The 27,420-nt window shown below is 42.9% G+C and overlaps 1 protein-coding gene across 18 annotated transcripts in view; it reads left to right on the top strand.

The window, feature by feature from the left end:
- KIAA1217 (KIAA1217 ortholog) overlaps nucleotides 1-27,420 on the top strand; it is a 432,659-nt gene that overhangs the window by 342,612 nt on the left and 62,627 nt on the right. For 3 of the 18 annotated variants that reach the window (XM_049099758.1, XM_049099757.1, XM_049099763.1), the window contains one exon: nucleotides 22,261-22,347. The exons of 10 other annotated variants lie outside the window; for them this stretch is intronic. In XM_049099758.1, coding sequence (XP_048955715.1) covers nucleotides 22,261-22,347 — 87 coding nt within the window. Of the gene's footprint in view, nucleotides 1-7,847; nucleotides 8,282-22,260; nucleotides 22,348-22,418; nucleotides 22,557-22,842; nucleotides 23,100-23,600; nucleotides 23,738-27,420 lie in introns of those variants that run through there. 5 more of the 18 variants (XM_049099808.1, XM_025463940.3, XM_025463942.3 and 2 more) reach the window with 4 other exon arrangements.

The following is a 27,420-nucleotide window of genomic DNA, read 5'->3' as shown; positions in this document are numbered from 1 at the left end:
TTAATGCACGTTTAGTGGCTTAACATGACATAGATTTGCTATCTTACAGTTCTAGGGGTCAGAAGTCCAACATTGTCCTCAGTAAATTCAAGGGGTCATCGGCAGGCCATCAGCTTTCCTTTCTGGAAGCTCTAGAGAGAATGTTTCCTTTTTACCCTATCTCCTAGAGGTCACGCACATTCCTTGCCTTGCAGTCCCCTCTTTCCATCTTCAGACTCAGCCAAACAGCATCTCTCTGACCCGGCTTCCGTGATCACATCTCTAAACCTCCTTCTTCCACATTTAAGTACACTTGTGAGTACATTGGGCTCATCCAATCTGCCACAATGATTTCCTTATTTTAAGGCCAACTGATTAGCAACCTTAATCCCTCTTTCTTGTGTAGTCAGAGGTTCAGCAGCTTAGGATGCAGACATCTTTGGGGGACCTTGGTTCTGCCTACCCCACACAGCGTATGAGCTTAGGACCAAGAGGCCAGGAGAACCGATAGAAAGTGCTGGAAGAATTTCTAGGGAATTCTGGACTGGAATATGAGTGATGACATTGTGGGATCAGAGCCCACACTTGGGGAGGAAAAGGCCTCTTACGTCCTCAACTGCTGCTTTTTTTTTATGTCAGAAATGATGTGCGATTTGAAGTGAGGGCTGTGTTGCTACTTCAGAAAATCTAGGATTTTGAGGCTTATTTTTAGCTAGTTACACTTTAAATGTAAACCAGCACCACGTGAAGACAGATTGAGTCATGCTGATCACGAAACACGGACTGACTGTTACTGTATCCTTGCTTTTTATTATTTTGTTATTCTTTCTCAGCAACATTCATAAGAGGCTTTGTTCCCTTGGATGTCTTTATTTTTTTGATATGTCTGGCCTTCGAACTGGAGTTACACGGTACTCTGAGTTCTGTTTCTGTTACGCAGAGCCCACACGGGGACCCCAGAATCGCCTCCGAAAATCCTGTTTATGGTGGGGAGAGGACACCTGTTTTAACTCTTAAGCAGATGTGGTCCTGACATAAGGACCAGCAGTGAGCATGTGGAGACTCAAATATCAACCATATGGACAAAGCCCTATCAGAATTCAGAACTCTTGCCCTGGGTTTCAGTCAAGTTCTGCTTTTACTTTTAAACGAGACCCTAACAATCTTTTGGTGTGGCCCACAGCCTCCTTCAGACAACATTTTTGTGTGAGGAACTCAGCTGTTGGCTCCAGATGTCAAGACAACAAACGTACACAGACACGCTTTTAGGTTTCCGAGAAGACAACTTTAAAAACGAGAAATAGGGGATTCCTGGGTGGCTCAGCAGTTGAGCATCTGCCTTTGGTTCAGGGTGTGATCCTGGAGTCCCGGGATCGAGTCCCACAGCAGGCTCCCCTCCTTCTGCCTATGTCTCTGTCTCTCTCTGTGTGTCTCATGAATAAATAAATAAAATCTTAAAAAAAAAAAAAGAAACAAGAAATAGAACCTGGCTTTGAAAGCAACGAGGTGCCATCAGGCCTGCAGTTTGTCACTTGGTCCCTCTTCACAGATTCCAGAAGCTAACAGACATGAAATTCCTTCAGCCTCACCTTTTGGCTGTGGAGGTTGGAATTCTCGTTCCTTCTCTGTGAATGTAGCTGTGAATGTAGCTTAAAGGAGAGGAGGCTTTGCTGAGTCCGGCCTGGAACCCAGCTGTGTTACCCCATCACTTATGGGGAAGAATGGAAGGAGAGAACAGAGCAGGGATCAATTGTTATAGACTAAACCAAGCTGCATGATGGGTTGAGGGAAGCCTCACCCTTCCACATGTTTGCAATGAGCGCGTGGCCATGAAGGAATTTGATGATAACTCCTCGTACGAGGCGGTTACGCACGCAGCCCCACACCTGGTGTCATTGACCCTCAACCTGCGGCCCCCAGACTCAGCGTGGGACAGCCTGCCCAGCTGTCCCCTCACAACCGGTAAACACACATCTCAAGACAGACACTGGTTGGATAGAGCAGAGGCCCAGAAACAGGGACACCAAAACTGAGACGTGGCCTCCGAGACTGCCCTTAAATGAGGACTTTCAGATCTTAACCTGTGAAACCAGAGAAGGCATGAGACTGAATCTACAAGAATCACCAGAGCTGTTTTATGATGGTGGTGGTGTTCCTCAGGAAGCGTGTTAAAGTATTAAGTTTGAGGCTGTGGGCCCCAGAGCATGCATAGAATATGTGCCTGGTAGGGAAAACATGTGTCTTGTTTTCCACTTAGCGGCTAGCTGAGCACTTTTGAGGCGAGTCTGTGGAAGGAGACTTGTGGTTCTCTGCTGGAACTGAGCACTCCCGGGTCCTGATTCTTTGCACGTGGGTGCAAATCACCCCGATCTAATTTAATCACAGGGCTGTTGTTTCCTTACAAAATTAGATAGAAAGCTTTGAAATTTAGCTCCCAAGGGATTGAGCTCACCATATGGAAGAGGCCCTCTTGCAAAATTAGGTATTCACTCACAGGGCTGGTAATTCACAAATGTACAACTCAGAGATGAGCCATTCCATCTTGTGGCTCTCGGAGGGTACCAGTGACTTCCTGTCCACCAAACCCAGTGGCTTTTTCTGCAGTTTGGAGGCTTTTCCACCTTCTAGCACACTTTGAGATGACTTCCTGAGATTTTTGGCTTCTATCATTCAGTTCTTTCCCTCTTGTTTATCTTTCATTTTTACTTAGATATGACAGCTCCCAGATTTTCATTTAGAACACCCTCCCCAGAACTGGCCCTACGTCTTAAATTTCCTAATACCAAAATCAGTCCCTGCATCCCAGGCCTCTTTTATTTCAGCTCTGCCTTGATACCAATAAATGGTCTTCTTAGAAACCTTGGTTTCTATTTTAAACTGCCATTTCTAAATCTCTTGCTTACGTTCAAACACATCTCAGCCTGCTTCATTCACTAACTCTTCTCCCTCCTGCCCATAAATGGTCTTCAGTATGCTCAAGTGGACTTTACCCATGCATGTGTGTATGAATTTGCTTTTTTAAAAAATCTGCGTCCTTTCACTTGTACTTGTACTGTTGTTTTTTTTTTTAAAGATTTTATTTATGTATTCATGAGAGACACAGAAAGAGGCAGAGACACAGGCAGAGGGAGAAGCAGGCTCCCTGCAGGGAGCCCGATGAGGGACTCGATCCGAGGACCCTGGGATCATGCCCTGAGCCGAAGGCAGGCTCAACCACTGAGCCACCGAGGTGCCCCCAGACTTGTGGTTTTAATCTTACTGCTGACTTAACCATTATGTCAGCATGGATGACACTTGAAATTATAACCCTAGCTCTGCCATTTCTCTAGACTCCAAGAGCCCAATCTTCAACTTCCAAGTGGCTCTCTCCATATGGATATATTTCCAATGTGTCCATTGTTTCCCATTGAAGAAAAAAAATCCTAATTTTTTTTCTCCTAAGTCCTTTTCCTGCTTGTTTTTTCTATTTTTATGCAGTGTAGAGTGACATTGATGGGGGGGTGTATGTGCATTTTGAGGGGCGGGGAAGAAGAGATTTAAAAAGTTGAGTTATCAGTGATTCTTAAATTGCTTAACTTCTGTTTCTCAACACATCCCTCAGTTACCAAAACTGGTCCAGGCCATTCAGCAAGGCCTCTTACCGATGCCCCTTCTACCATTGCCACCCCTGCTCTCATAACAGCCAACTTTTTTGAGCATTTACTGAGCACTCTTCGAGGTGATCTCATTTAATCCCCAAGACAACATTTTGAGGCAGGTATTGGTGTAAGCCCTTCTATTAACAGCTCAGAAAACAGTTGTTTTGGTATGTTAAGAAATTTGCCCAAGACCGCACAGCTAGACAGAGGCAGAGCTGAGATATGAACCCAGGTAGGTGGGCTCCAGATCTCCGGCTCTTAGCAACACTGCTCTGATGCTCTAGTTCTAGCGTTCAGTATTTTTCTAGCAATCAGTCATGCAACAGCCTTTAGCCATGCTCCCAGTTCTCCTTACCCCAGTCCAACAACCACTTTTCCAGCCATCCCCCCAAGCCCACCACACAGGGCTGATGGTCAGTATCACCTGCATCCAGATACCCAAGCAGAACCTCCTCACAGTTCTTACTCCGGGTATCTGAAGTGCCCTCTCCCGCCCCACAGATTCACCATTCAAAATTCCTTCCATCCAGTATACTACAGGACAACTGCCTAATCCCTTCAATAAACCACTGGCCTGAAAAAAAAAAAAAAGTGGGCGGGGACACTGTATGTTTCCCAGGTCACGTCTATACCATAACAACCGAATGCCATGAATGCACCATGTTGGGATGCTGATTAGAGCAACCAACTGTAAAAGATATGTTTGAAACTCTTTGGGAAATTTGAACATGTGTTAGGAATCAGGTGATGTTAGGGACAACTGGTAATTCTGTGGGGTATAATAATGGCTTGGTGGTTATGCTTTTTAAAATGAGACATACTAAGTATTTACAGGCAAAATGATATGATGAATGGGATTTGCTTCAAAATACCCCAGCAGAGAAAACCAAAACAGCAGAGAGAAGTGAAACAAAGTTGGTAAACTGCTGAAAAATGTCTCAGGTGGATGACAGGAGTTCACTAGATTATTTTCTCTATTGTTTCTGAATGGTCGACAATTTCCATTTTGAGATGTTAAAACATAAAAACTTGTTTCTCGAGGCCAAATAAAAGGCCACCTACCTGATGAGGCTCTCCCTAATGCTTTGACACAATTTATCTTTCCTTTCCTGGGGCATATTGCACGTTGTCCTGGTGTTATAACCATTTAGGTGCGTGTGCATCTCCTCCACAAGACTAAATTCCAAAAGTGCAAACCATCTTGTGTTTGCTGTGTTCGCCTCTGTATCCCTCACAAAGTCAGCCGCGATGCCTTACCCATGGTGAGTGTAAACACAGAATGCATTGAGTACTATCACGGTAGTGCTGCGATTGCTGTATTATTCATTTTCTGTCATTAACGAGAACCCACTGTAAAAATATCTCTCTGTTCTCATCACCAGAAATAGTTGTGCTTCTCCTGGTTTATTTTTGTCATATGGACACTTTGGATCTTGAAAGTGATCATTTTCCCTCTTTGTGTTGCTACTCTAAGGCTTAGAATTAAATGTGTGGCCCGCCCACAACAAGCGTACAGGCATTTGCCGCGTGTGTTTTGTGTGTTGGCTTTGTTCCTGGCCTCTCTTTATAATTTTCCTACTTTCATCTTTTTTGTCGTATGCTCCACTTTTTGACTTTTTAGAGGCAAAACTGTAATAATTTATGTGAATTCTATTAATTTCTTTGTGGAGCCAGGCAGGGTACAAGTAGTATTCATTCTATACCATTGTTCTTCTGGATGTAAGATAATAGACCTTTTTGTATCTACACAGCAGGCAGTGTGTTAACTACTTTGTATACTGATTAGCCAGTAACTCTGCAAAGTAGATATACTGACTCCATTTTTCCCGATGATGCAACTGAGGCCAAATGAGTCTTTCCCAGGCCCACACAGCTGGTAAATGTCAGACACTGGATTTGAACCCAGTTCTTTCCGACTCTCTGTATTCAGCTATAGCCTTCCTTCCTTGATAATTTATCAAAATTTTTCAAGTTTTGAAATGCTTTCCTAATGAGATTTTAGAACACATAAAATATCCTTTCTTAATATTTGTTTCACTTCTTCTGTTTTAGAACTTTTAAAATAGATCGTATTTATTTATTTGAGAGAGAGAGAGCATGCATGAGTAGGGGGAGGGACAGAGGGAGAAGCACACTCCCCGCTGAGCAGGGAGCCCGATGTGAGGCTCGATCCTAGGACCCTGGGATCATGGCCTGAACCAAAAGCAGATGCTTCACCAACTCAACTCATGGGTGGCTCAACCATGCTGAGCCACTCAGACACACCTGTTTGTTTCACTTCTTAACTCCGTTATGTGTCTATTTCATGGCATCTTTTTATATTTAACTTTACTCCATTTTGTTCTCTTTTAGCCAGATATCCCATACCCACCCCCCAAAAATAAAAGAAGAAGTATATGTCATTTAGTATATGTGTCTGAAGTGGCCATGCCAGAGAACTCTTTTTCCCATGAGGCAGTGTTCTGGTTGAGAGGAAGGTTTTGAGGTTTGGGAAGGGATGAAGTAATCCTATAGAAATGGAAGAGAAGAGAATCTCATAGAAATGGAAGTTCCCAGAAGCACTCCTAACTAACCCTCTTTCAAGCATTCAAGGTCCTCTTTCTCGACCCACTGTCAGCAACAGTGGTTTTAATGACCAGCATTCATGATATGCCGACTCTGGGCCAGGTACTGTGCTGAGCATGGCCCTTGTATTCATTCTCATTTGATTTTCCAACATCCCAGTGTGAGGGGAATTCTTGTCACCCCCTGTTTTCAGACGTGGAAGCTGAAAATCAGCGGAAAAAAAAAAAAAAAAGCCACACAGCTCTTCCATGGTAGAACTGGATTGGGAGCCAAGCAGGCCAAGCCCAGAACTGATCTTGCTCACTCTGGTGGGCAGTAGGTCCTACACTACTGCCTTTACCATCAGTGTCCATGTGACACTCATGTGTGTAGACCTCACTCAAAAGCCACCATCTTCATCAGGACTTCCCTACCTCCTCCCTTTCCATGCCTTTCTGAGCCTCCACAGAACCTCACCTGCCCACCTCCATCCCTTGGCCCACTCACCATCTCCTGCCTGCCACCGACACACCTTAGGTCCCTTCTAAGTCCTAAGCCTTTTTGGGGGTGACAATTCCTAACCAGCTTATCTTTGTGCTCTCTATGTTTCCCTCCAGCAATGAGGAAATTCTCATTAACTGTCTAGATGCAGAAGAGGTGTCCCTTCAGCACTTTTCCTATCGCAAACTTTCAGTGAACGCCCCATTTGCTGAGACCAGTACAATGATGATCAGTAAATATAAATCTGAGTTGGCCACACATTCCCGAGCTGATCTCAGTGATAGTTTCTGACGAAAAGGAGAAATAGGAATATCTGCCTGTCCTAACAAATTCCCCATCCTCTCAGTATAATTTTACAGCAGTTAGCAACCGCAAACTTTAAGATGAGAATCACAGATTTGTGAGATTGAAACAAGTGATTGTCAGAAAGGTACACGTTAGCTGCTTTTTAAAAGTTTATTTTCAGAAGTTGAGTTCACCTGCAGTAGAAAGTAAGCTAGCCTCTAGGTACCAAATTAAATAAGACAGATCTTGTCGTGCTGTATTTATAACTCAGTAGGGCACATCTTACTTGCAGAATGAGTGTAGTATTTCCAATACCTCCAAACTCAACGAAGCAGGACTGGTGATTTTAGGGCAGTTAACCCAGCTCCAGGGTTCACTGGTTCACTCACCCAGCCATGATGGGTGATGCTGGCGAACGAGTGTGGTAACTGCCCTCACAAATCTTCTAATCCCGCAGAAGGTCCGAAGTCAATAATCAACGAGTCAATAACCAGTCGTGATGCAGACATCTGGAGGTTTCCACGTCAGTTCCAGGCTCTGTGAATTCCTTGCCTCTGTTCTACTATTTGCTTGAGTTGACACAGTGGAACCCACTTGGGCAATGCATCTAATCATTGCCCCCTCTGTACCATGCTTTTCTGACAGGCAAAAAGATGTTTATGTTACAATTGGCAAGGAATCACTCTTATTGAAATGATTAGCGAGGCAAACAATTTTTAATACAGTGGCTGTCCGAACACGGTGGATATTTTCTTCCTCCCTAGCTGCTTCCAGTTAGATTTTATTTTATTTTCTAAGAAGCAAGGAAGGGTAATATATGCACATCTGATATGCAGCTTCCAAGTGATACAAATCTCATCTTTCCTGCTGTGTGGCTGCTTGCTTTTCCTTGCACTTTTTTTTTTTTTTGTCATTGAGAGGTTATGACAACATGAGCATTATTGTATTTATAAATATCACGTGTTTCCTTGATATGGCTTGCAGTTTCTGCCAGACAGAACACATGGAAGAAACATTTCTCGTTAGCTCAGCATTGGTTTCAGTTATGCTGATTTCCGGGACAGGAAAAATGCCTTCCTACTCAGATTTAACTTTCATAGAGTAGAAACAAAACCTCTGAATGTCCGTGAAATGGTTTTAACAAGGGTGGATACTGCTCCTTTAAACCACATATTTTGACTAAAAGCTTCCTTCTGTAAAAAAAGCCCCAAGCCTTGCATTTAGTCACCATAAAGACAGGCAGTGCTGGAAGCGTTCGAGAGATGGGTGGTTTGAAGGTCTCTGCAAGTCTAGAAAGTTTCTTCTAGAAGAGAAAGGGTCACGGAAGATGTAAGGTAAGAATTGTACCTTTATAACAAAATACAATTTGCGGAATATTTTTGTCATGCGGTGGGATGTTTACCTTCAACTGGCTCAGGTCTTCCTGTATTTCAGTTCAATTCAATGAGGAATTAAAATTCCAGGCTTTTAATTTTCACTTCTTACACACTGCTTAGGAAGAAACTTCTTTGTTATTGGCGATAGTCTGTTTAAAAAAAATTTTTTTAAATTACATTCGACTGTCTTCCATCTATAAATCTTATGATCTAGTTTCTGTTTAACCATATAATTTATTTTCTTGACCATATAATTTAAAAAGGATTTAAGGTGTCAACATTATCTGCCAGTAAGATCTCACTGATGTATGTGTTTTGTTACCATTTTCAGTGTTTTCATGAAGATGTTGACTTGCATTTAGTTTCTGAGACAACTGTAGAAAATTTGAAGATGTGATAGCAGTGGGAGGGGGACTGGAGTATGTGTCCTTCAACATCCTAGGGAAAATTATTTGTTGTTTTTTTCCTTGGGAAAAAACTTTAAATTTTAAATTAAAAATAGCCCTTGTATCTCCGTTTTGACTTTTTTTTTTTTAAAGAAATACCACTGTAAGCTTTATAAGTAACATGTAAAACTTCTAGTTTTATATAACAGATAAATCCTATTATGTCAGGCTTGATGATTGCAGAAATCATATGTACTTGAGGTGACGATTTTCTCTTATTTGTGCACTAGTTAGGTCACAATACTTTGCATTTTTTAAAAAAGGAATTTGGTAGAGCAGTGTTTCCCTTTAAAGGTTCATGTGTGCATGGATCTGCTTATCCATATTCCTGTGGATATCTTTATCATACTCTGGAGATGAGTTAATGTGCATGAAAAGTTGTTATCTAGTGTGGTCCAAATAATACATAGTATTTCATTTAGTCATCAGAAAAACTCGACTTCATAGGTACAACTAGACCCATTTTTAGATTGGAAAACTGAGGTCAGAAAAATTAAATAACAAGATCACACACTCGTAATAGCAAAGTTGGAGTTCAAACCCAGGCGGACTCTCTTGCCAGTAGCTAAGAGCTCCAAGTCTGTAGTCAGACACAGACAACTTAACTTGAAAGTAATGATTACAAATAAGCAATGCTTTTTTTGACTCAGGAGAAATTATTTTGTACACTTTGGGAGGGTTTTCGGTTGGTTGGTTAGTTGGTTGGTTCAGATATGTAGCATCCAAAACCTAATATCAGCCCAATAGTCTTTTCAGAGACTTGGTTATGATTCCCTCGGCGTGAAACGAAAACACTAACCAGTAGTTAGTGTGGGGAGGGTTTTGGGCAAACTACCCTTTCCTCTTTGCTCCTTCCTTCCTTGCATCATGGGCTGTGTCACTCGAAAACTGTTTTCATATACCCAGAGCAGGGAGCTTATTCGTGAGCTTGATCTAGAAGTGAGAAGGTGTCTTTGAATGGAGAACTGCCCACATGTCAGGCTACAGCCTGTCAGGCTTTCACAGCAGAGCCACTGCGGGGGAGGACGAGAACAGTGAATAACGTTGAAGGCAGAAGGTTCTAGAATCTGCGCAGCCAGCGGAGCCAGCTCAGGACCAGGACTGTGACTCTCCTCACCCGCTCCTGGAGACTGAGGCATCCACTCAGCCACAAAAATATCCCAGTGATTTGTGATGCAGAGTAATTATTGCCGACAGTGTCAACGGGAGATGCTGCTGCTCATCACAGCCCTGCTCTTGGGCTTCGGGACCGAGACAGCTAGCTGCCAACCCCACTTCTGCATAAAATCCAGGAGTGAAAGTTGATTGGGACAGGACCTTCCTTTAGCAGGGACCAAGGTCATTCTCAAGAGTCCTGTGCCAAGGTTGGGGAGTTGGGGAGATGTTTACACCGCACTCTCTACCCTTTGATATCTAAACCACATCCCTTTTCTTGGCTCTTGTAAATACAGATGTTAGTGGAAATTGCCTTTGACTGGGAGCATATGTCCTGCTGTTTTTCAGGTTGTAACCCCAGCACCTACATGCTGCTTTCTTCCTGGGGGTTGGCTTTTCTGTTTTTCCTGTGGGTCCCCATCGGGGTAACCCAGACTATAGGAAATGGTTTCCTACCACATCCACGCAGGCTCCCTCCATGGATGCGAGGGACCTCCATGGTCTTGCCCTGTAAGAGGGCTTCCAGATGACTGTTCTTTTCATTACACTATTTCTAAAATTTCTCAGGTGAGCATGTGTTACTTTTATTTAAATTTGTGTGTATGGCAGGGGAGCACACATTAGCCTTTCACAGAGAAAATGAATGTGTTCAAGGTGCATATCAACTGGTGGTAGGGTGTTTCCTCTCAGCCCTGCTTTTCTTCCCATCAGACCAGTGATCCCTTTGCTTGCGTGTAATTTGCAGGAGCAATACTATGCCTGCGACTGTAGATTTGTGACTGAGGGGATACCTGGTAGTTGGTGCAACCTCAAGAAACAGAAAGCCTGCCTTATTTGGAATCGTGGGATTTCAGAGGTGGAAAGAAGGTCCTACCCATCATCTTTTATAACCCGTTCACCTGTCAGTGGGACTCGGGAGGCCTAGCATGGTTAGAATGGCTTGGGGTAACCAGATCACACAATAAGGAAGGGACAAATATAGGGCTGGAGCCCCAAGCCACCTGTCCCTCAGACCAGCCTTTTGCCTATTGCCAGCACTTCCGTGCTTTTGTTCTGGCCTCTTTGGGTCCCACTGGATTGATTTAGGAAAATGTTGTCTGTCTGGCTTCTTGTAGGCAGCCATTGTTGGAGATGAATATAACCAGGCTTCACGTCCTCTCCATGGCAGCACATGTCTATAGTGGGACCAGAGCTCATTAATTGGAAATGCATGGTCCTAGACCAAAAATAAATGGATTTTGAACTAACCAGATTTAGATGATCCAATATTTTTATTGAGGGAGAATAAGCCATCAAGTCAACTGAAAAACAGCAGCTGCTTCAAATTATGAGATGCTTTGAATAAAACAATACATATTGGCTTAAAAGGCTTGTATTGTATTATAATATTATTTTGAAAAGTCAGCCTCTTTGCTAAGGAATATGGCTCCTGCCATGACTCTGTTTAAAACATTAATGTATTACTGCCCAGAAGACTTTCAAAGTTGGTTTTTACTAGGAACCAGTGATTTTCAGTGGCACGTAGAAAAACAGGTTTTTACATTTTAATAATTATGTCTTCATGAGTATTAGAGAGGACAAAGAACCAGAGAGTTAATGAACATTATTACTTTATCACAACTAAGTAAAGAAAAAAAAAAAGTCAACTTGAAATTGACTTAAAGAAAACCATTAATGGGTAATAGAGCACTGTTGGTGCAAGGAAATGGCCAAAATGGTGACAGTATCTTGTTAGCGAGTGAAGTGTAAAGACCAAGGCTTTAAGACAAAGGATGACACAGGGGCTTGTGAGGATAGAGCAGAATGTCATTAAAGATTGTATCCTTGAAAAAAAATGAACTGTTTCGACGTCAGAATCAAAACTAATAGTTGTTTAAGGGTTCTCAAGGACTCCAGCACTTTGTTATTTGGCACAAAAGAAGAGTTGTTCATTAAATCAGTTTTGTGCACATCTATTTATTTGAGGCCTCTCCAGATAAAAGGTGTGAATACCCAGTGTGCATTTAAGCTAGAGGATGCTTTCTCATTGTTCAGGCAGCACTAACTCACTCCATATTTCTGAAATACAGAAAATATGTTTCATTTAGTTGGTTGATCAACACATGTACTTGATTTCTTTCTTTACATTTTTTTTCTTTTCCTGTGAAATCAGAGTTCATGCTTTTCCTTGTTCTGATTTAACTCTTTGAACCTGTATGTTTTCATTTGCCCTGGATATCACAGGAAGAGCTGCCAAACAAAAACCCAAACAATGATAAGAAATCGTAACGATGTTGATGATGAGGTAATTCGGAAATAGCAGGGACCTGTTTAAACTTCAGCGCATGTTTTTCATAAAGCAAGCCTCCAGAGTATTGGGTATCATGGTCAGTCTGATAGATTAATCGAGGAGGAACGTCTATGACTGTTCCTTGCACTGACTTACAAGAAGGAAGGCAACGGATAGAACATCCTGTGCAAGGTGGACTCCTTGCAGTAGGAACTGAGGGAACATTCTGGATGCATATCCACAAAGTGGATACCATTTTTGCTTGCCTTTAAAGCAAATCTAAAAATATATTTCCTAGCAGCTGTGTAACTGCAAAACAAAAAACTGCTCTACTGCAGCGCAAATTACTTACTAGATATCTCCAGGGTTCCGATCTTAATGCTTCAGAAATTTGCTTTAGATTTTATTGTATATATTTAGACCGAGGAGCCTATTAGCTTGCGATCTAGGAGAACCTCTACATTCTCATGAAAATGAGAAATGTGCCACTGTTGGCAACCTAAGGCTATAATTATGTTAATCTGACCATTTTAAGACTGAAATATGTTGTTTTAAAATGTTTCTGTATTTTTATTATTCGTAACAATGATCTGAAGAAATTTAGTGAAATGCTAATAAGTTTCTATTCAGTATCACTTTGTGACCAGAACATAAAAATGAGTCAAATGGGGTATTTTGATATGTTTAATTTTGACAGATAATTTTTATCCAGAGATATGTACTTCTATATATAGTGCATCTTAATATTATAAAAACTACCAAAACCTTTTTTTTTGTATTTTAAATGCAGATACAGCAAACATATGCATAAGGCTATCTTGACATATGAGTTCAGTAACAGCATTTCTACGTCTACATTAAATGGCACTTTGCAAAAAATAAATAAATAAATCCTCACACTTCACTGTACAAAAAGAGAGCCAAAAACTATTTTTTGAGCAATATAGCAAGAGAAATATTTTTCTATCAAGGACTATCCTAAAGTACACAGATTTTACTATTTCTAATCTAAATATGAGATGAGACCAGAATGGACAATATAATTGAAATTCTAAGAGCATCCAAAAACTTGTGTTTAACAAATTGGTTCAGCCTTGCCTCAACAATCAAGACTTTTATTCTGGCCACAGGCACGTTTCATTCTTAAAGAGAGGTACTCCCAGGTAGCAAGCTGCGAAAGGAAGGAGAAGGACCTAAAGCAGAGATGCGAGTAATCGCCCATCCCATAATTTTTAGAAATAACTAAGATTTGAATATACTTGTCATGTCAGCATAAAGTGCATTGGAAATCTTTATTAGCCTAATCTGGCTTTAGAATCCCCAATTAATTTGGGAATGGGAAGGAGGAAAAGCACTTCCTTGAATGTGAGTCCACAGCATATAACTGGGACTTTCTTCTCAAGGATATGTCTTTGGGAAAGAATACAGCATGGAGCACCTACTTTCAGAATCTACATCCATTCTTTCTTCCGGTGAGCTCTTGTATCTCAAAAGGAGAGTGTGTCTTTCTCATCACGCTCCTATGAATATATCAAAGTGACTATTACCCATTCTGTTCATTTTACTTTCATTTGAGTGAGCCCAGGAATGCTTGTGGGAGACTTTAATGAGAACCCATGCTGATCATGTTTCTCTGCATGCAAAGTTATACCAGAATAATTCAGCTCACTTGATGTTCACAGAACTAGGAGGGTAAGCACAGAAGGTATTCCTGAAGCAACATGGTATCAGAACCAGAGGCTCAGAAAAGTTCTGTGGCAGAGCTACAGTCATGGCGGTGAGACCACAGACAAGATCCTCGGAGGGCAGTCTTTTCATTCATAAACCAGAGCTCCTTCTGCCACAACCCACCCTTCCTTGGTCATCATGGTGGGGAGGAGTGCTGATGGAAGAGGACCATTCAACCTTTGAAAAAAATTTTGAGGGGAAACTAATTTGTGGACTGCAGTCTGTTGAAGGAGAAGTTGAGGATGAGGGTCATGAGAATGAAGCCAGTGTCTCACTGTGCAAATTGTGCGAAACTCCCTCTGTCTGTTTATTCACCCATGTCTTCTTATCTTCTCTGGGAGGCAGTTTACCCTAATGTTGCTTTTCAGAGAAGGGAAGACAAGTAAGAGAAAGGATAATACAAAAAAAGAAGAAGAAGAAGAAGAAGAAGAAGAAGAAGAAGAAGAAGAAGAAGAAGAAGAAGAAGAAGAAGAAGAAGAAAGAAGAAAGAAGAAAGAAGAAAGAAGGAGAAAAAGATTGGGTTGGGTAGTGGGGGAAGCTGAGGTACTTTGGGGTCATCCTGGAGCCTCTTTCTCCTTGAAGTGAGTTGAAAGCTCTGGCTGCTGGTCATGAACTTGGAAAGGCTCCACAGATGGCAGAGCATTTTCTTCACCTGTCTTGCCATCCATGTGGCAGAGCATTCTTTCCTTTCAGGGGCAGTGTTTTGGGGTAGGGTTGAAGTACAACTAGAATATGTCTGCCCCCTTGCCCGATGTCGGCACTCTGTCACATGGACCGTGACTTCCTTACATTGGGTCACTGAGCCTGTAGCCCATCATGTTTGTTACTCGCGAGCTACCCAGATTCAGGAACCCAGGGCTCCCCTCGGAGTGTAGGAATGCTCAAAGTCCGGCAGTCCTTGGGACACAGGGAAGCAGATCTCATCTCTGAGGAAGAAGCTTCTGGCAGCCTTGGAACCGAGTAGGGAAGCGGTGACTGGCTAACCTCCCCCAGCTGTCGAGCAGGGCAAGGCCGGGCAGGGCGTGGGTGGAGACGCTTGCCAAGCCCAGCCTCGGGGTATGCACGACTCCCAAACTGCTTGTCTTTGAGGCTGTTATTTATCCAAATAAGGAGAAGTGGTGGTTTTGCTGACCATCTCAGATTTCGCAGCCATGTCCACTGGCTTGCTGGCTGACTGATCTGATATTTGAACTGAAAACACCAAGGTATTCCTTTGAAATGGAGCACTCTGGTGGGGCTCATGGGTGTCCTGGAGTCATCATTTGGAAGGTGGTTCCCCCCCCCCCCCACCATTTGTAGATAACTGGAGTATGGTCTGGTGTCTGTGGCTGCTCTCCTGTGTCTCTAACATTCAATACAGAAGACTTTGTTCAGGTATTTCTGACCCTGATTTGGGATGGAAAGAATACTGATCTCTGTGATCCCTGAACCACCGCCTTCCTTTGATGAGTGTTCAGAGAAGGTCAAGTCTCCACACTGATTTTTTACCACTGTAGTATGAGATTTTTCTGGCACTTCACAGATCCTGGCCCTGGTATTTGCCTTTGGGTAGGACACTTGAAGCCGTGTGGCCCCAGTTCCTCATCTGTAAGATTGGGATTATGATGTTTATCTGATGGGAATCCACTGGGAATTAAATGAGGTGATTTTGGAAAGCACTTGGTAAATAGGAGGTCTCCAAAAATATCCGTTCCCTTGTTACCTTTCCATCTTCTCCTGGCAGATTTAGATGAAAATATTTATAGAGAAATTATAGATAATTATCTCTGCTACCCAAAGTTTAATAAGGTCAGCTTTCTGAACTAGGATTTAACCAAACCCATAGTGGAATGGAGATTTCGATGTGAGCTTACCACTTCCCTTCTACTCCCTAGAGCAGTGGGTCTTCAAGAAGTTCCCTGGACCAACAGCTCAGCATCACCTGGGGATCTGTTAGCAATGCAAATACTCAGACCCAACTCCTGACCTGCTGTATTGGAAACTCTGGTTGTGGAACCCATTAACCTGTGTTTTATTGAGCACTCGGCATGATCACAATGTATGTTGACATTGGAGAACCGCTTGCTGTTTGGGTCAGAGCTCTACTTACCTATTCTTCCAGGGCAGTTGGCCTTCCCCACCTCTTGTCTCTAATTAGCCCGTACTTCCTGCTTGGAATACCTAAGAAAGCAGCCTTTTTCTTATCTCCTGGAATTCTGCTCATAATTTATGGATTCATTTAAATCTCACCTCTTCAGAGAAGTGTTCCTCAACTCTCCCAGCCAGAAGAATCCTACTTTTGTATAGATTCTGAGAGATTTGTGTATTGCACTCATTTAATACTTGCCACAGTTATTCTTGCTTCGTCTTATTTTGAATATTCATATACATGCCTCGGTATCCCTACTAGAATGTAAGCTCTGCAAAGGTAAGAGGTATGTCTTAAAGATCCTCTTTCCCTCATCAGCCTTAACCATGGGCTTTGTATACCTAGTGGCTATTCAGTTACCATTTCATGGACATACAGAATGCGATAGTTTAGAGATAGTCTAGATCAGAATTCTTGTTTATATATATTGTGAACCTGGTGTTACACACCTGAATCAGAGTGCAAGTTCCAACATGCTCCATTGACTACCAGAAGACACCCCGAATGGGGGGCATTTGGGGCCACTGACTTGGTCCACACTGGCAGATGCTCTTGTGTTCTTTGCCACAGATTCCCTGAAAGCAGATGCATTTTTTTTCTTTACGATTTCATTTATTGATTGATGAGAGACACAGAGAGAGGCAGAGACATAGGCAGAGGGAGAAGCAGGCTCCATGCAGGGAGCCCGATGTGGGACTTGATCCCAGAACCCTGGGATCATGCCCTGAGCCAAAGGCAAGTGTTCAACCACTGAGCCACCCAGGTGCCCCACAGATGCATTTTTTTCAAAGTATATTCATTTCATTTATAAACCTGAAACCTTTTAGATTCTTTGATAACTAATGAGAACTGGGCAAATGGATGAGCCTATATAACTGTACAAAACAGGGCATCATTTTCAGTCTTACACAAAAGAAGTTTCTCAGCTCACACTCAATCCACCTGGGATTCCCATAGAACTTCTTTTGGTTTGAGAGTTGCTGCTGAGAGGAGAGCAATTGGCTCTTCTGAACCCACGAAGAACTGGCACAAGGGCTGTTTCCATCCAGATCTGCATTGCTGTTTTTTCACGTTTATTTTGAGGAAAGATTGAACTTGGTGGATTTGTGAATTATTGTCCTTCAGCGTAATCCTCTGGGGCTCTTCAGCCTCACATGATCCTTGCTCCTTTTGACACATTAGCTAATATCGTTCAGCTGAAGGTCAAAATAACAGCACAACTAAAAAACTTTTCATCAGAAGCTACCTATAAAATCTCCTTTTAAAACTAGTTCTGCTGACATAACTCATCTTATGTTGTGTGTTTGTTCTGTTTTGTAATAAAGCCAACACATGTCCTCCTTTGATTGATATGAAAACAGACAGGGGGGTGATGCCGTGAGAAGGGCCATGATTGTAACCGGGGTCCACAGGGTTGACTCCAGAAAAGCTATGAGGAAAGAAGGAGAAGTGCTGAGGGACATGGAGTGGACCTGAAGAGGTAACACCTATCAGGGAACATTCGGTGCTAGGACACTAGGACTGCTCGGACACTGCCACGGGAGTCCTGGGATGTGACACAACAGTGACAGACCAGGAATGAAAGACCATTTGTTTTCCAGCTTGGCATCTACCACTCATCGATTTGTTTACCACCGTTTTCTCCACTGAAAAATATCTATCGTTAAGCTGTGGCTGTAGAGCATAAAATCCTGCATAGGTTGTCCTCACCGTGCTGTGTAAGTTGAGATATGGTAAGAATGTGTTATATTGTCAAACTGAAATATTTTTTTTTAAATCCTTACACTGTTGTCATGTGACCATACTGTAGCTATGTAGTAGCGTTGTATCAACTTTTTTCACTTATAATCGACTCAGTTTCCCTGATGAAAGGTTAGAGGAGCATAAGGTACAGTGATAGAATTACAGAGCCTCATTCAGTGACTTATGCATCTCTGAGAGGTGTGGTCCAAGGAATGGCACTCAGTACTGGGATGGGAGTCATAGTGATAAAGAATGTTAATCAAATGAGGCCTACAGGGATGCCTTCGTGGCTCACTGGTTGAGCATCTGCCTTTGGCTCAGAGCATGGTCCCAGGGTCCTGTGATCAAGTCCTACATCAGGCTCCCTCCGGTAAGCCTGCTTCTCCCCTTGCCTGTGTCTCTGCCTCTCTCTGTGTCTCTCATGAATAAATACATAAAATCTTAAAAAAAATGAGGCCTAGACATTTTGTCCCATAAGTAATCTGGCATCTATGACTAATATATGTGTGTGTATACATATACGAGTGTGCATGTGTGTATATACATGTTTACACATCTATAACTAGTGGTGTAGTGATATCTGTATAGTGATTATTAGTGATACAGAATATGTATCACTTTTTAAAGATTTATTTATTAGAGAGAGCGCACATGAGGAGAGGCAGAGGGAGAGAGAGAGAAGTAGACTCTCTGCTGAGTAGAGATCTCGACGACTCAGGGATGGATCCCCAAGATTGTGATCTGCGCTAAAATTAAGAGTTGGATGCTGAACTGACTGAGCCACCCAGGTGCCCCTACACATAACTTATTTTGAGGCAATAATAATAGTAATCAAGGGAGTGTCTGGATAGTTCATTCCTAAGCCCAGCTGAGATGGCTACTGTTCTTTTCCTTTGCTGTGAAAATCTGGATCAGAGAGTGAAACAGGTGAGGAACTTCTCAGTTCACCACACACTGCACGCTGAAGGTCAGAGGTTAAGCAGAGAAAGCCTCGGTAGTCCCTGCAGGGAAGGCCTTGGGGGGCAGGACTCCTCTCAGAGCAGTACACCGTGTTTTGGGGGACACCGGATTTCACACTTTAGGAAGAAGCAGTGAACACAGTAGCAAGGCTGAAGATGGGCATTCTTGCAGCTTCTCTGCTTTGTCTTTGGGCAAAGTTTCTTTCTTTCTTCTTTTCTTTTAAGATCTTATTTTTAAGTCATCTCTATACCCATCATGGGGCTCGAACTCATGACCCCGAGATCAAGATTCTCATGTTCCACTGACTGAGCCAGCCAGGCTCCTCTGGGCAAAGTGCTTAACTAATCCTTACACTTCCATTTCCTAATCAATCAAATGGGAATAGGAACCCCTGATCCATGCATTTCCCTTGGGTTCTGAGGCCCATGAAATAAAATCATGAAAGCCCTATGAATGGGCACCTGGGTGGCTCAGTGATTGAGCATCTGCCTTTGGCTCAGGACATTATCCCCGGGTCCTCGGATCGAGTCCCACATCGGGCTCCCTGCAGGGAAGCCTGCTTCTCCCTCTGCCCTTGTCTCTGCCTCTTTCTGTGTGTCTCTCATGAATAAATAAATAAAATCTTAAAAAATATATATTTCTTTTACAATCCTTTATAGAATAAGGACTGTTGTCAATAAACAAAGCCTAAGTATCATACATTGCAGAGTGCATGTTGACAAGCTAAATAGGAGTTTAGAGAACAATCATAAAAGGAAAAATAAAGTCGAAGACACCGAAAAATTCTATTTGGGTGACAGAAATGACTTACCACTAGCAACAAATCTAGAAGCTCCAGAATGGGAGTCCTGTATGAAAGAATAGTGTCCATACAGGCACCGAGTGGATGCGTAGGGACATGGAGATGAGACCCGAGGAGTTATTTGCACTATCTGTTACAAGTGGTAGAAAGAAGATACCATTTTACAAACTGTAACTATTTTAGGTACAAAAGGAGGTTGTCCTTGGCCTGGATGAGACAGGAGTATCCCAGAACAAGATTGAGTACCGGTGAGCGAAGCACATTTTTCTTTTATCTGTCCTACAGCTCCACACAGTTACTGACTGTGGCTTGGGAGTTAAATGATTTATTTAGCATTACTTTAGTGTGTTCCAGACTGGGATCTTTAATCACCATTGGGCACAGTGTTAAGTCAGCCAGGGGCTCAGCAGAGTTGCCCCTGTCAAAATATTTGTGGGAATTACGCTCATCTTAAATATAGCCATCAGCTAACCAGTGACTGGACCATCTCTTTCCTGAGAATTAAGTAATTTTGGCAACAGTCTGTCTCGTGTCTGGGAGACATTCCATTTATGATCAAATGAAACATTAATAGTTTCGCTAAAACCTCACAAATGACCGTCTTTCCAATTTTAACAGTGTAAGCAAGATGAACTTGAGATTTTTTCCAACGTCATAATTGCTTCCCTTCACAATGCCGTCTTCGTGCTTATAAGCACATTTCAAATTTCCTTTTATCATATGTAATTTTTAAAAAACCAATAAAGAAATGAATGTGTGAGAGAGAGAGAGAGAGAGGAAATAGAAATAAATTTCACAAGACTGTTAGCCTTACCAGAGCATAAAAATGATTTCCTGTTGAGGTAATGCTATTTACTAGCATGTTCTTTTTTAATACTAACTCAAAAGAAATAAATTGCTTCCACTTTGCTTATAGTGCCAGTTAATGAAAGGAAGAAGGAGAATCAATAGTAGAACACTTAATACACCACTATGGGAAGAACAAATCAGCAAATGCTGCAGCATCCCAGGGCAGGTCATGCCAAGGAAGGCAGGTCATGCAGAAAGGACTCAGTGGGCGGGGACTTAGTGGTTGGCCACACCCAGACTGAGCCAGATTTCCTGGTGAGTTAGCCTGAATGAGCTGTTCTCTGGAGGGCATGAGCCAGACAGGTGAAGCTGAGTCCTGTATGGCACCAGCATATTGCTTAGGAAATTAGCCTACCTAGTTCCACAGCTGACATTCTAGGACCTTAGGATAGTGAACCTCCCCTAGCCCCCCAAGGATGACCTGTGTGCTTCTTACCAGAGGTATAACTCATCCTGATTCATCGCAGCATTGGGCCAGCTTTCAAACTCCTGACAGGGAATTACAGCTCTCCCTAATGATGAAGCCATGCATGGAGTCTCCAGACCATGCCCTGAAGCATGTAGAAAGCGAAAGGGAATTGCTCTGTGACAGGGAGGAAGAGATGGAAGAGGCAAACCAGACCTTCCCTCACCTTGCACCCCATGACCTGCATGGCACCAGGGTCAGAGGAAGCCACCTGTCTCTGCCGTGGCTGACATGGACTTGTGTGATGAGTGTGCTCAAAGCATAAGCCTTAGTGAAACAGCAGTGAGAGCTCAGTGTGTCTGTTTTCGGGGGAGGGAATGACCCTGACTGCACACATTCATTCAATCTCAGGACCAGTCCTGCAGGTATAACAGCAGGTAAATTAGTACAAGAGCCATGCTGCTTAGGACGTCTGCATGCCATGAAACAGGGTCTTTGGGGGAGTCGTAGGGGTGGGAGCCTGGCTCAATCAGACAAGGGAGACCAACCCCGACATCCCCCTTCCTGGAAAGTGTGTGTTTGACCCAACAAACAGAACCTGCCAGATGTGTGCCAGATGCGTCAGGGGCTGATAGTGTGTGCTTCCCGGACTCCAGTGAGAAATAACAAACTCTCACTGATTAGATTAAAAATCGAAGCAGGGGTTTTCGCATTCCTCCTACTCTTTTCTGACCTCTTAGGTGGCATCTCTTGCAACCACTTCATCCGAATATTGTTTCTAATGAGACAGCTTAGAGGGTGACGCTGTCCTGTGTGCCATTGTCTCCCTCCCTTAATAACCACAAAGTGTGGTGACGACATTAAACAGTTTTTCAAGAAACCCTGCAGCACCAACGGGATTTGAACCTGGGAGACGTCATGGAATTCTTTGGGTCAGCAAGATGAGGCCTCGAAAAGCCTTAAGATGTTTGAAAAATGCGCAGGCTTCCCGGAGCGTGGTGGCCGGGTGTGGCACGAGGCCAGTGGGGCTTGCAGCCCAGCATCTTGAGCTCCTGGCCACTGCATTGCCACTTGGGTGGCTCTTCCACTCAGGTGAGTCCCTGGGGGCTCAGGAAGCCTGGTGGTGATCACACAGAGCCTACCTGCGAGCTAAGGAAATGCTTTTCCTCCCTCACCTTTTGTTCGTAATGCGTTGATACCTGTCCTCTGCTCAGCAGCGCACAAGCCACTTCTTGTCGGGAACACATACGTTCTCTTGCCAGCTCGCTCCCCTGCCGCAGAGCAGCTGCATTGACATCAGTTGCCGAAGGGGGGGGGTCTCTGGAGACTGCCCGGGCCTCTCTCCTCCTCCGCCTGGTTGAGGGTGGGGCAGAAGGGCTGTGGCTTCCTTTCTCGAATCCTCTCTTGGGGCACCGTTGGCTGGCCCTCCTTACCTTTCCCTCCTCTTTCAGGTACGTTTTCTGGAGGGATCGCTGCTGCTACTGCTTGCGTGGTGCTGCGCGGGCCTGGTGAACGGCTGCTACCCAAAGTTCAGCTCGGTAAAGCCAAGCTGGTTAATTAATAGACAGCCGCCTTCATCATCTTTATGCTCTCTTTCCTCTGGTATAAACCAGGGAGCGGGGAGGCTCACGTTTCCTTCACTTGCCAATCCACCGGCTTGAGAAGCCAGGCAGCGGGATGAGTGTGCGCGCTGCTGGTCTATCTAGATTTTCGCAGCAGAACTCAAGCTGAGCCGTGGTCCAATACGGTAATTAGCACACTGGGTTTTCCGATGGCTTTGTGGTGGCTGGTTGTCTGTTTGAATGATCCTGTTTGCCTTAATCAAATGGAGTTTGTGGTTTTTCCTTCCCTGTTAGCCCATTTACCTAGGCCTCCCAGAGTTTGCTCGTTGGTGTGTGTTTTCCGTGTAAGCAGTTGTTAAAGGCCTGAGTCACCCATGAGGTAGCCTGTGGTTGGTTTGAGCTAAGATTACCCAGTGACTAATTTCCAAGGGGAGGAGAAATTGGCTTATCAGGGGGAGGACTACTTTTCATCCATGCCCGTGACAGCCTCATTCAGAAGCCTGGGTAAAACACAATGGTCTTTACTGGTGGTAAACACTCAAGCTGGGAACATTTTACGACCTGGGGCCTTTGCAGTTTCTTCCCTGAAGAGAAAGCAGTCTAAAGTATCCAAATGTGGAACTGAGGATTTAGATGAAGCCAGCAAACAAAGGACGCGCGTAATTGGGAGCTGAGCCAAAGTGTTTTCTTCACAGCGTTAGTTATACAGGTGATTTCCTTAAGAAAAAGTAAGTGGCTTTAATTCTTTGAGGATGAGAGAGTCCCATAAGAATCCTTCTCAGTTTTGTCCGGTTACTTCATTGTGTGGTCCGATTGAGTGGTATGTTTACAAATTCTAGAACTGGAAGGGTGGGGTTTGAAATATAATAAACTGTGCATACTACTCCCTTTCCGCAAAGAATATATGTATTTTAAATAGTCCGCAAAGAGACATGATTACATGAGACAGTTTCCCAAAACGATTTGAAATAAACATTGTGTATGCTAGGTTTTTTTTATCCCCAGAAATAATTATAAGAGTTTTGCCCCTTCTTCTCTTGCGTTCAAGAAACTTCTAAGTAAGTCATGTTTGGTTTAACTTACTGGGTTTTGGAGAAATGAAATAGAGATAGGTGTGAGGATTCCTAAATCAAATTTCAGATAATTAATTTGAAACTGTCCCAGATTTCGGCCCCTCGGAAGTCCGAGCCATACAGCTTACTGAGGTCTGTACCGTGGGCAGGGACAGCAGCCTCTCACCCAGGGCTGTGGTGCTGGGCTCCGGAAGAAACGTTACTGTTTATAAGAACTGGAAGTGCTCAACCAAGAGGGAGCAGGGCTTTGGACAGTCATGGTAGGAGGGACAGACGATCCACCAACAAAGTAGGTGAGTGACGGAGAATAGTCTAGTTCATACGTTGCCAGTATATCTAGTGTAGATAAATGAGCATTCTCTTTGTCTGGGCCAAGGTGTAGGCAGATAGAGATCCATGTTGGAGTCTGGTCAGGTGTTAAAAGAACCTTTATTCTTGCATTTGGGTTCTCTTTTTCTTGCTGTAAAATGAAAAATCTTCAAAGCTCACATAAAGATAGGAGTGTGAAACCTCCTGGGACTAAAGTATCGGTGATATAATGAATGCAGATATTTTGAGAGAGATGAGATGATAAGAAGATTAGAGAGACTAGTGGAGAAGAAGGCAAGCTGGCATATGAAAGAGGGTGACAACGGTATGGGATGGGTGTGCGTGTTTTGCTCATTTATTTTACTTTTAAAGTTTGCTATAATTTTCTCTTAACTCAGACCTCTTAGGTCTGCAGGAAGAACTCATTATGCATTTAATGCCATTTCTGTCCTCATTGGCCAAAAAAAGACCAGTTAAACACCAAAACAGGACTGTAGGTGCCTGATTCCAGGAAGTTATCTCGATGGAAAGAACACTAACATATAAGGCTGGGACTTTTTAAAACTATGTATCATAGAATCTTAATCATCATCCTGATTGTCAATCAGACAGTGAATAGCTCCTAGAGTATATAAAGTCCACTTTATATTGGAATAGTAAGTGGTCTCCTTGAGAGAACACAGTAAAGACTTGAAAGAGATTCTCTTTTCATCTTCCCATCCCTTCTGCCTCATTTTAAGAGTGATTGCCTTTACTTTACCCATACATACCCTTTAGTGTTTGAACCGAAGTTTTCAAATTTTAAAGGTTCACTCTGGTTGTAGGTTTCAAACATTTTCCCACTATATCATGGAAACATCGTGTCATTCTTTTTCTGGGCTCTCTGTGGAGCTGAGGATGAAATTATCATGGGTTCTTTTTAAAACTCAGTCCTGGAAAGTCAGTCATAGCTTGGCAAAGTGAGGTAAAAATTCTGCCAGAGTCTTCCAACTTCCAAGACACCCCGATTGATGGAGATCTGTTCCGTCAGAGCTGAATGCTTGTATTCACCTCCATTGTGGGTGACTCAGGTGGACAGTGATTCTTTCAGTGACCCTGTTGGGTGATGGCAAGATGAATTTGAAGTGGACAAGGTGAGGCTGATAAGTAGCATTACCATCAGGTACATGATGCTGATTGTGTAGGGCTAGGATCCATCCTTGTTGGCCAAAGTCCCATTCTGGTTGGTAGATTGGTACCCATGTCATACTAGCTACTGGCTGTTCAATAAATATCTTGACTATCACCCACATTCCCCTATGAGTGCAGAGTGTATCAGAATTATTGTTAATTGCTACATTTCCTTTTAAATTCATCTACACATGACAGCAAGAAAGCCCAATTAAATTTTTTTGGTGTTTTATTTTTAAAGTTAGTTATATCATACACCTCCTAACCATTTATTTTCACATCACCAAGCACAGTGTGTTTTTAAAAAATATCTATGCAGGCATTTCTGTTGTTTTTTAAAAAAATTACTCAACATTTCATTAATTTTTTAAAAAATTTACATATTCTTTTCATTAATATTCTTTATCCTTCTAGACAGTTCTGTACCACTCTGATTCTTAGTGTGTCTTCCTACTCTCTTGCCAGAAAAAGGGGGGAAGAATTCACTGTATGTTAATTGAGCTCAGAATCCCCCAAATCCTGATGTAATCTGAAGCCAGATAAAGAAGACTACAGTTTAGATGGTTGTTTATCTTAAGTGGGTTCTAGACATTTGAAACCTTTTTAAAAAATTTTATATCAATAATGACAATAGTACCTATCATGTGTTGCACTTATTTGCTTTGACCACTGCGTTACGCTTTATACTCATGTATGAATCTGAATGAATTTACCTTTACCTTCGTTTGGATTAAATCTTGCATTGTGTGGTCTGATTGCGTAGCCCATCCCTCTTGTATTTTATGCTCTGTGAAGCCCTGCCTTGTTGCCATTTTTCTTTTCACTGAGCCTTGCCTTGTAGAAGATAGGAAGGAATAGTTATTTATAGAGGATCTGTATAGATCTACTGCACAGCTTCTGTCATTAGGTTGCTCAGCCATTGTGGATGGGGAATCAGGTGTATCATGGCACAGTGACCTTGGGAATGCCCTCCTCAGGTCTAAGCCCTGAGCACCTGAGTCATGAGGGGTCCAGCGAGTGAGCAGATAGAGGACCATGTGGGTTAGAGTGTCAGATCTGGGTCACATGGAGCAGGGGCACCTAGAGCCCAACCTTGACCCTCACCATCGGTTTGGATCCATGAGGGCCATGGATCCAAATGGATCCATGGAGAAATGAGGAGAGAGTCCCAAAGGTGACAGCCTAGGGATGTCCCAAGTTTGGTTTAGAACTGGGAACAGACTAACCTATTGTAGGAGTGTGTGTGTTGAGGATGTGGGACTAGTGAAGATAAAATTGTAACTGTGTATGAGGAGCCTGCATAGTCTGGGGTCCCTGGAAACAGTTGGCCTCCTCAGGGGACTGAGGAGCTAATACAATGGTGTTCAGGTGACACGCCCTCAAATGGTTCCTTTCATTTGCTCCATATTTGCATCTTGCTTGCATTTTTTTATTGGTTATTTCCATTATGAAATCCATCATAATTTGTAAAACTCCCGGATTAGGGACTCTGCACCACTGGATTCTTGTGGAGACAAGATAAGAAAGCCATGAGATTCCCGAAGCTTCTCCCCCTACACGCTTATCTAAGAGATGTACATAGGAATGCACCTTCTCAAGGGCAGAAACTTGGGGGCTTTATTTAGAACTGTGTCCTAGAACAATGCCTGGTTCTTAGCAAGTGCCTGGTAGTTACTGTTTACTAAATGAATGAATGTATAAAGCAAGGAATCAGTATGTATTCAGAACACTGCACTCTGTTTCATTTTCAACCTTCTCTTGTTGCCTCTGCTTTCTCTTGTCTCATCCCCATCACACACACCATGGGTCTCTTGATAGTTCATTTTGGCTTTTGTCCATTTGAACTTTCCTCCTCTCTCCTCATGCCCCTACCTCACCCACCCCCCAACCGTTCATGCCCTCCTTGGGTGTCACATCTCCCAAAAGTCTGGATGGGAATGTGGACTCCTGTAACAGCACAAGTAGAACTTGAAGAGTGGTCTAGGGAGGTCCCAAAGCTGTCCCTCTTTTCTCTTGTAGCCATTTGGAGAATCTCAGAGACTTCGTGATTACCCTCTGGGGTTTTATCCAAAAAAAAAGTATCATATACTCACATTTTGAATTAATCTGTATTTTTGTGTTCTGCCCCTTGCTACATACAGTAGTGAAATTGCAAATTAGTTTCCCTTTGCCCCATTAACTTGATTCTTTTATTTATTGAGATATAATTGACATATAACATTATATTAGTTTCAGCTGTACAACATACTGATTTAATATTTGTACAGATTGCACATGATCACCACAATAAGCCCAGTTAACATCCATTACCATATATAGTTACACACTTTTTCTTGTGTGGAATATAAGAAATAGTGAAAGGGACCATAAAGGAGGTGGGTGGGGGACCTGAGTGGGGAAAAATTAGAGAGGAAGACAAACCATGAGAGACTCCTAACTCTGAGAAACAAAAGGTTGCAGAAGGGGAGGTGGATGAGAGGATAGGGTAACTAACTGG

This window comes from Canis lupus, chromosome 2 (assembly GCF_003254725.2).
Source record: "Canis lupus dingo isolate Sandy chromosome 2, ASM325472v2, whole genome shotgun sequence".
NCBI classification, from domain to species: Eukaryota; Metazoa; Chordata; class Mammalia; order Carnivora; family Canidae; genus Canis; species Canis lupus.
The sequence above is the reverse complement of the archived record's forward strand: the minus strand, read 5'-3'. Positions and strand labels throughout refer to the sequence as shown.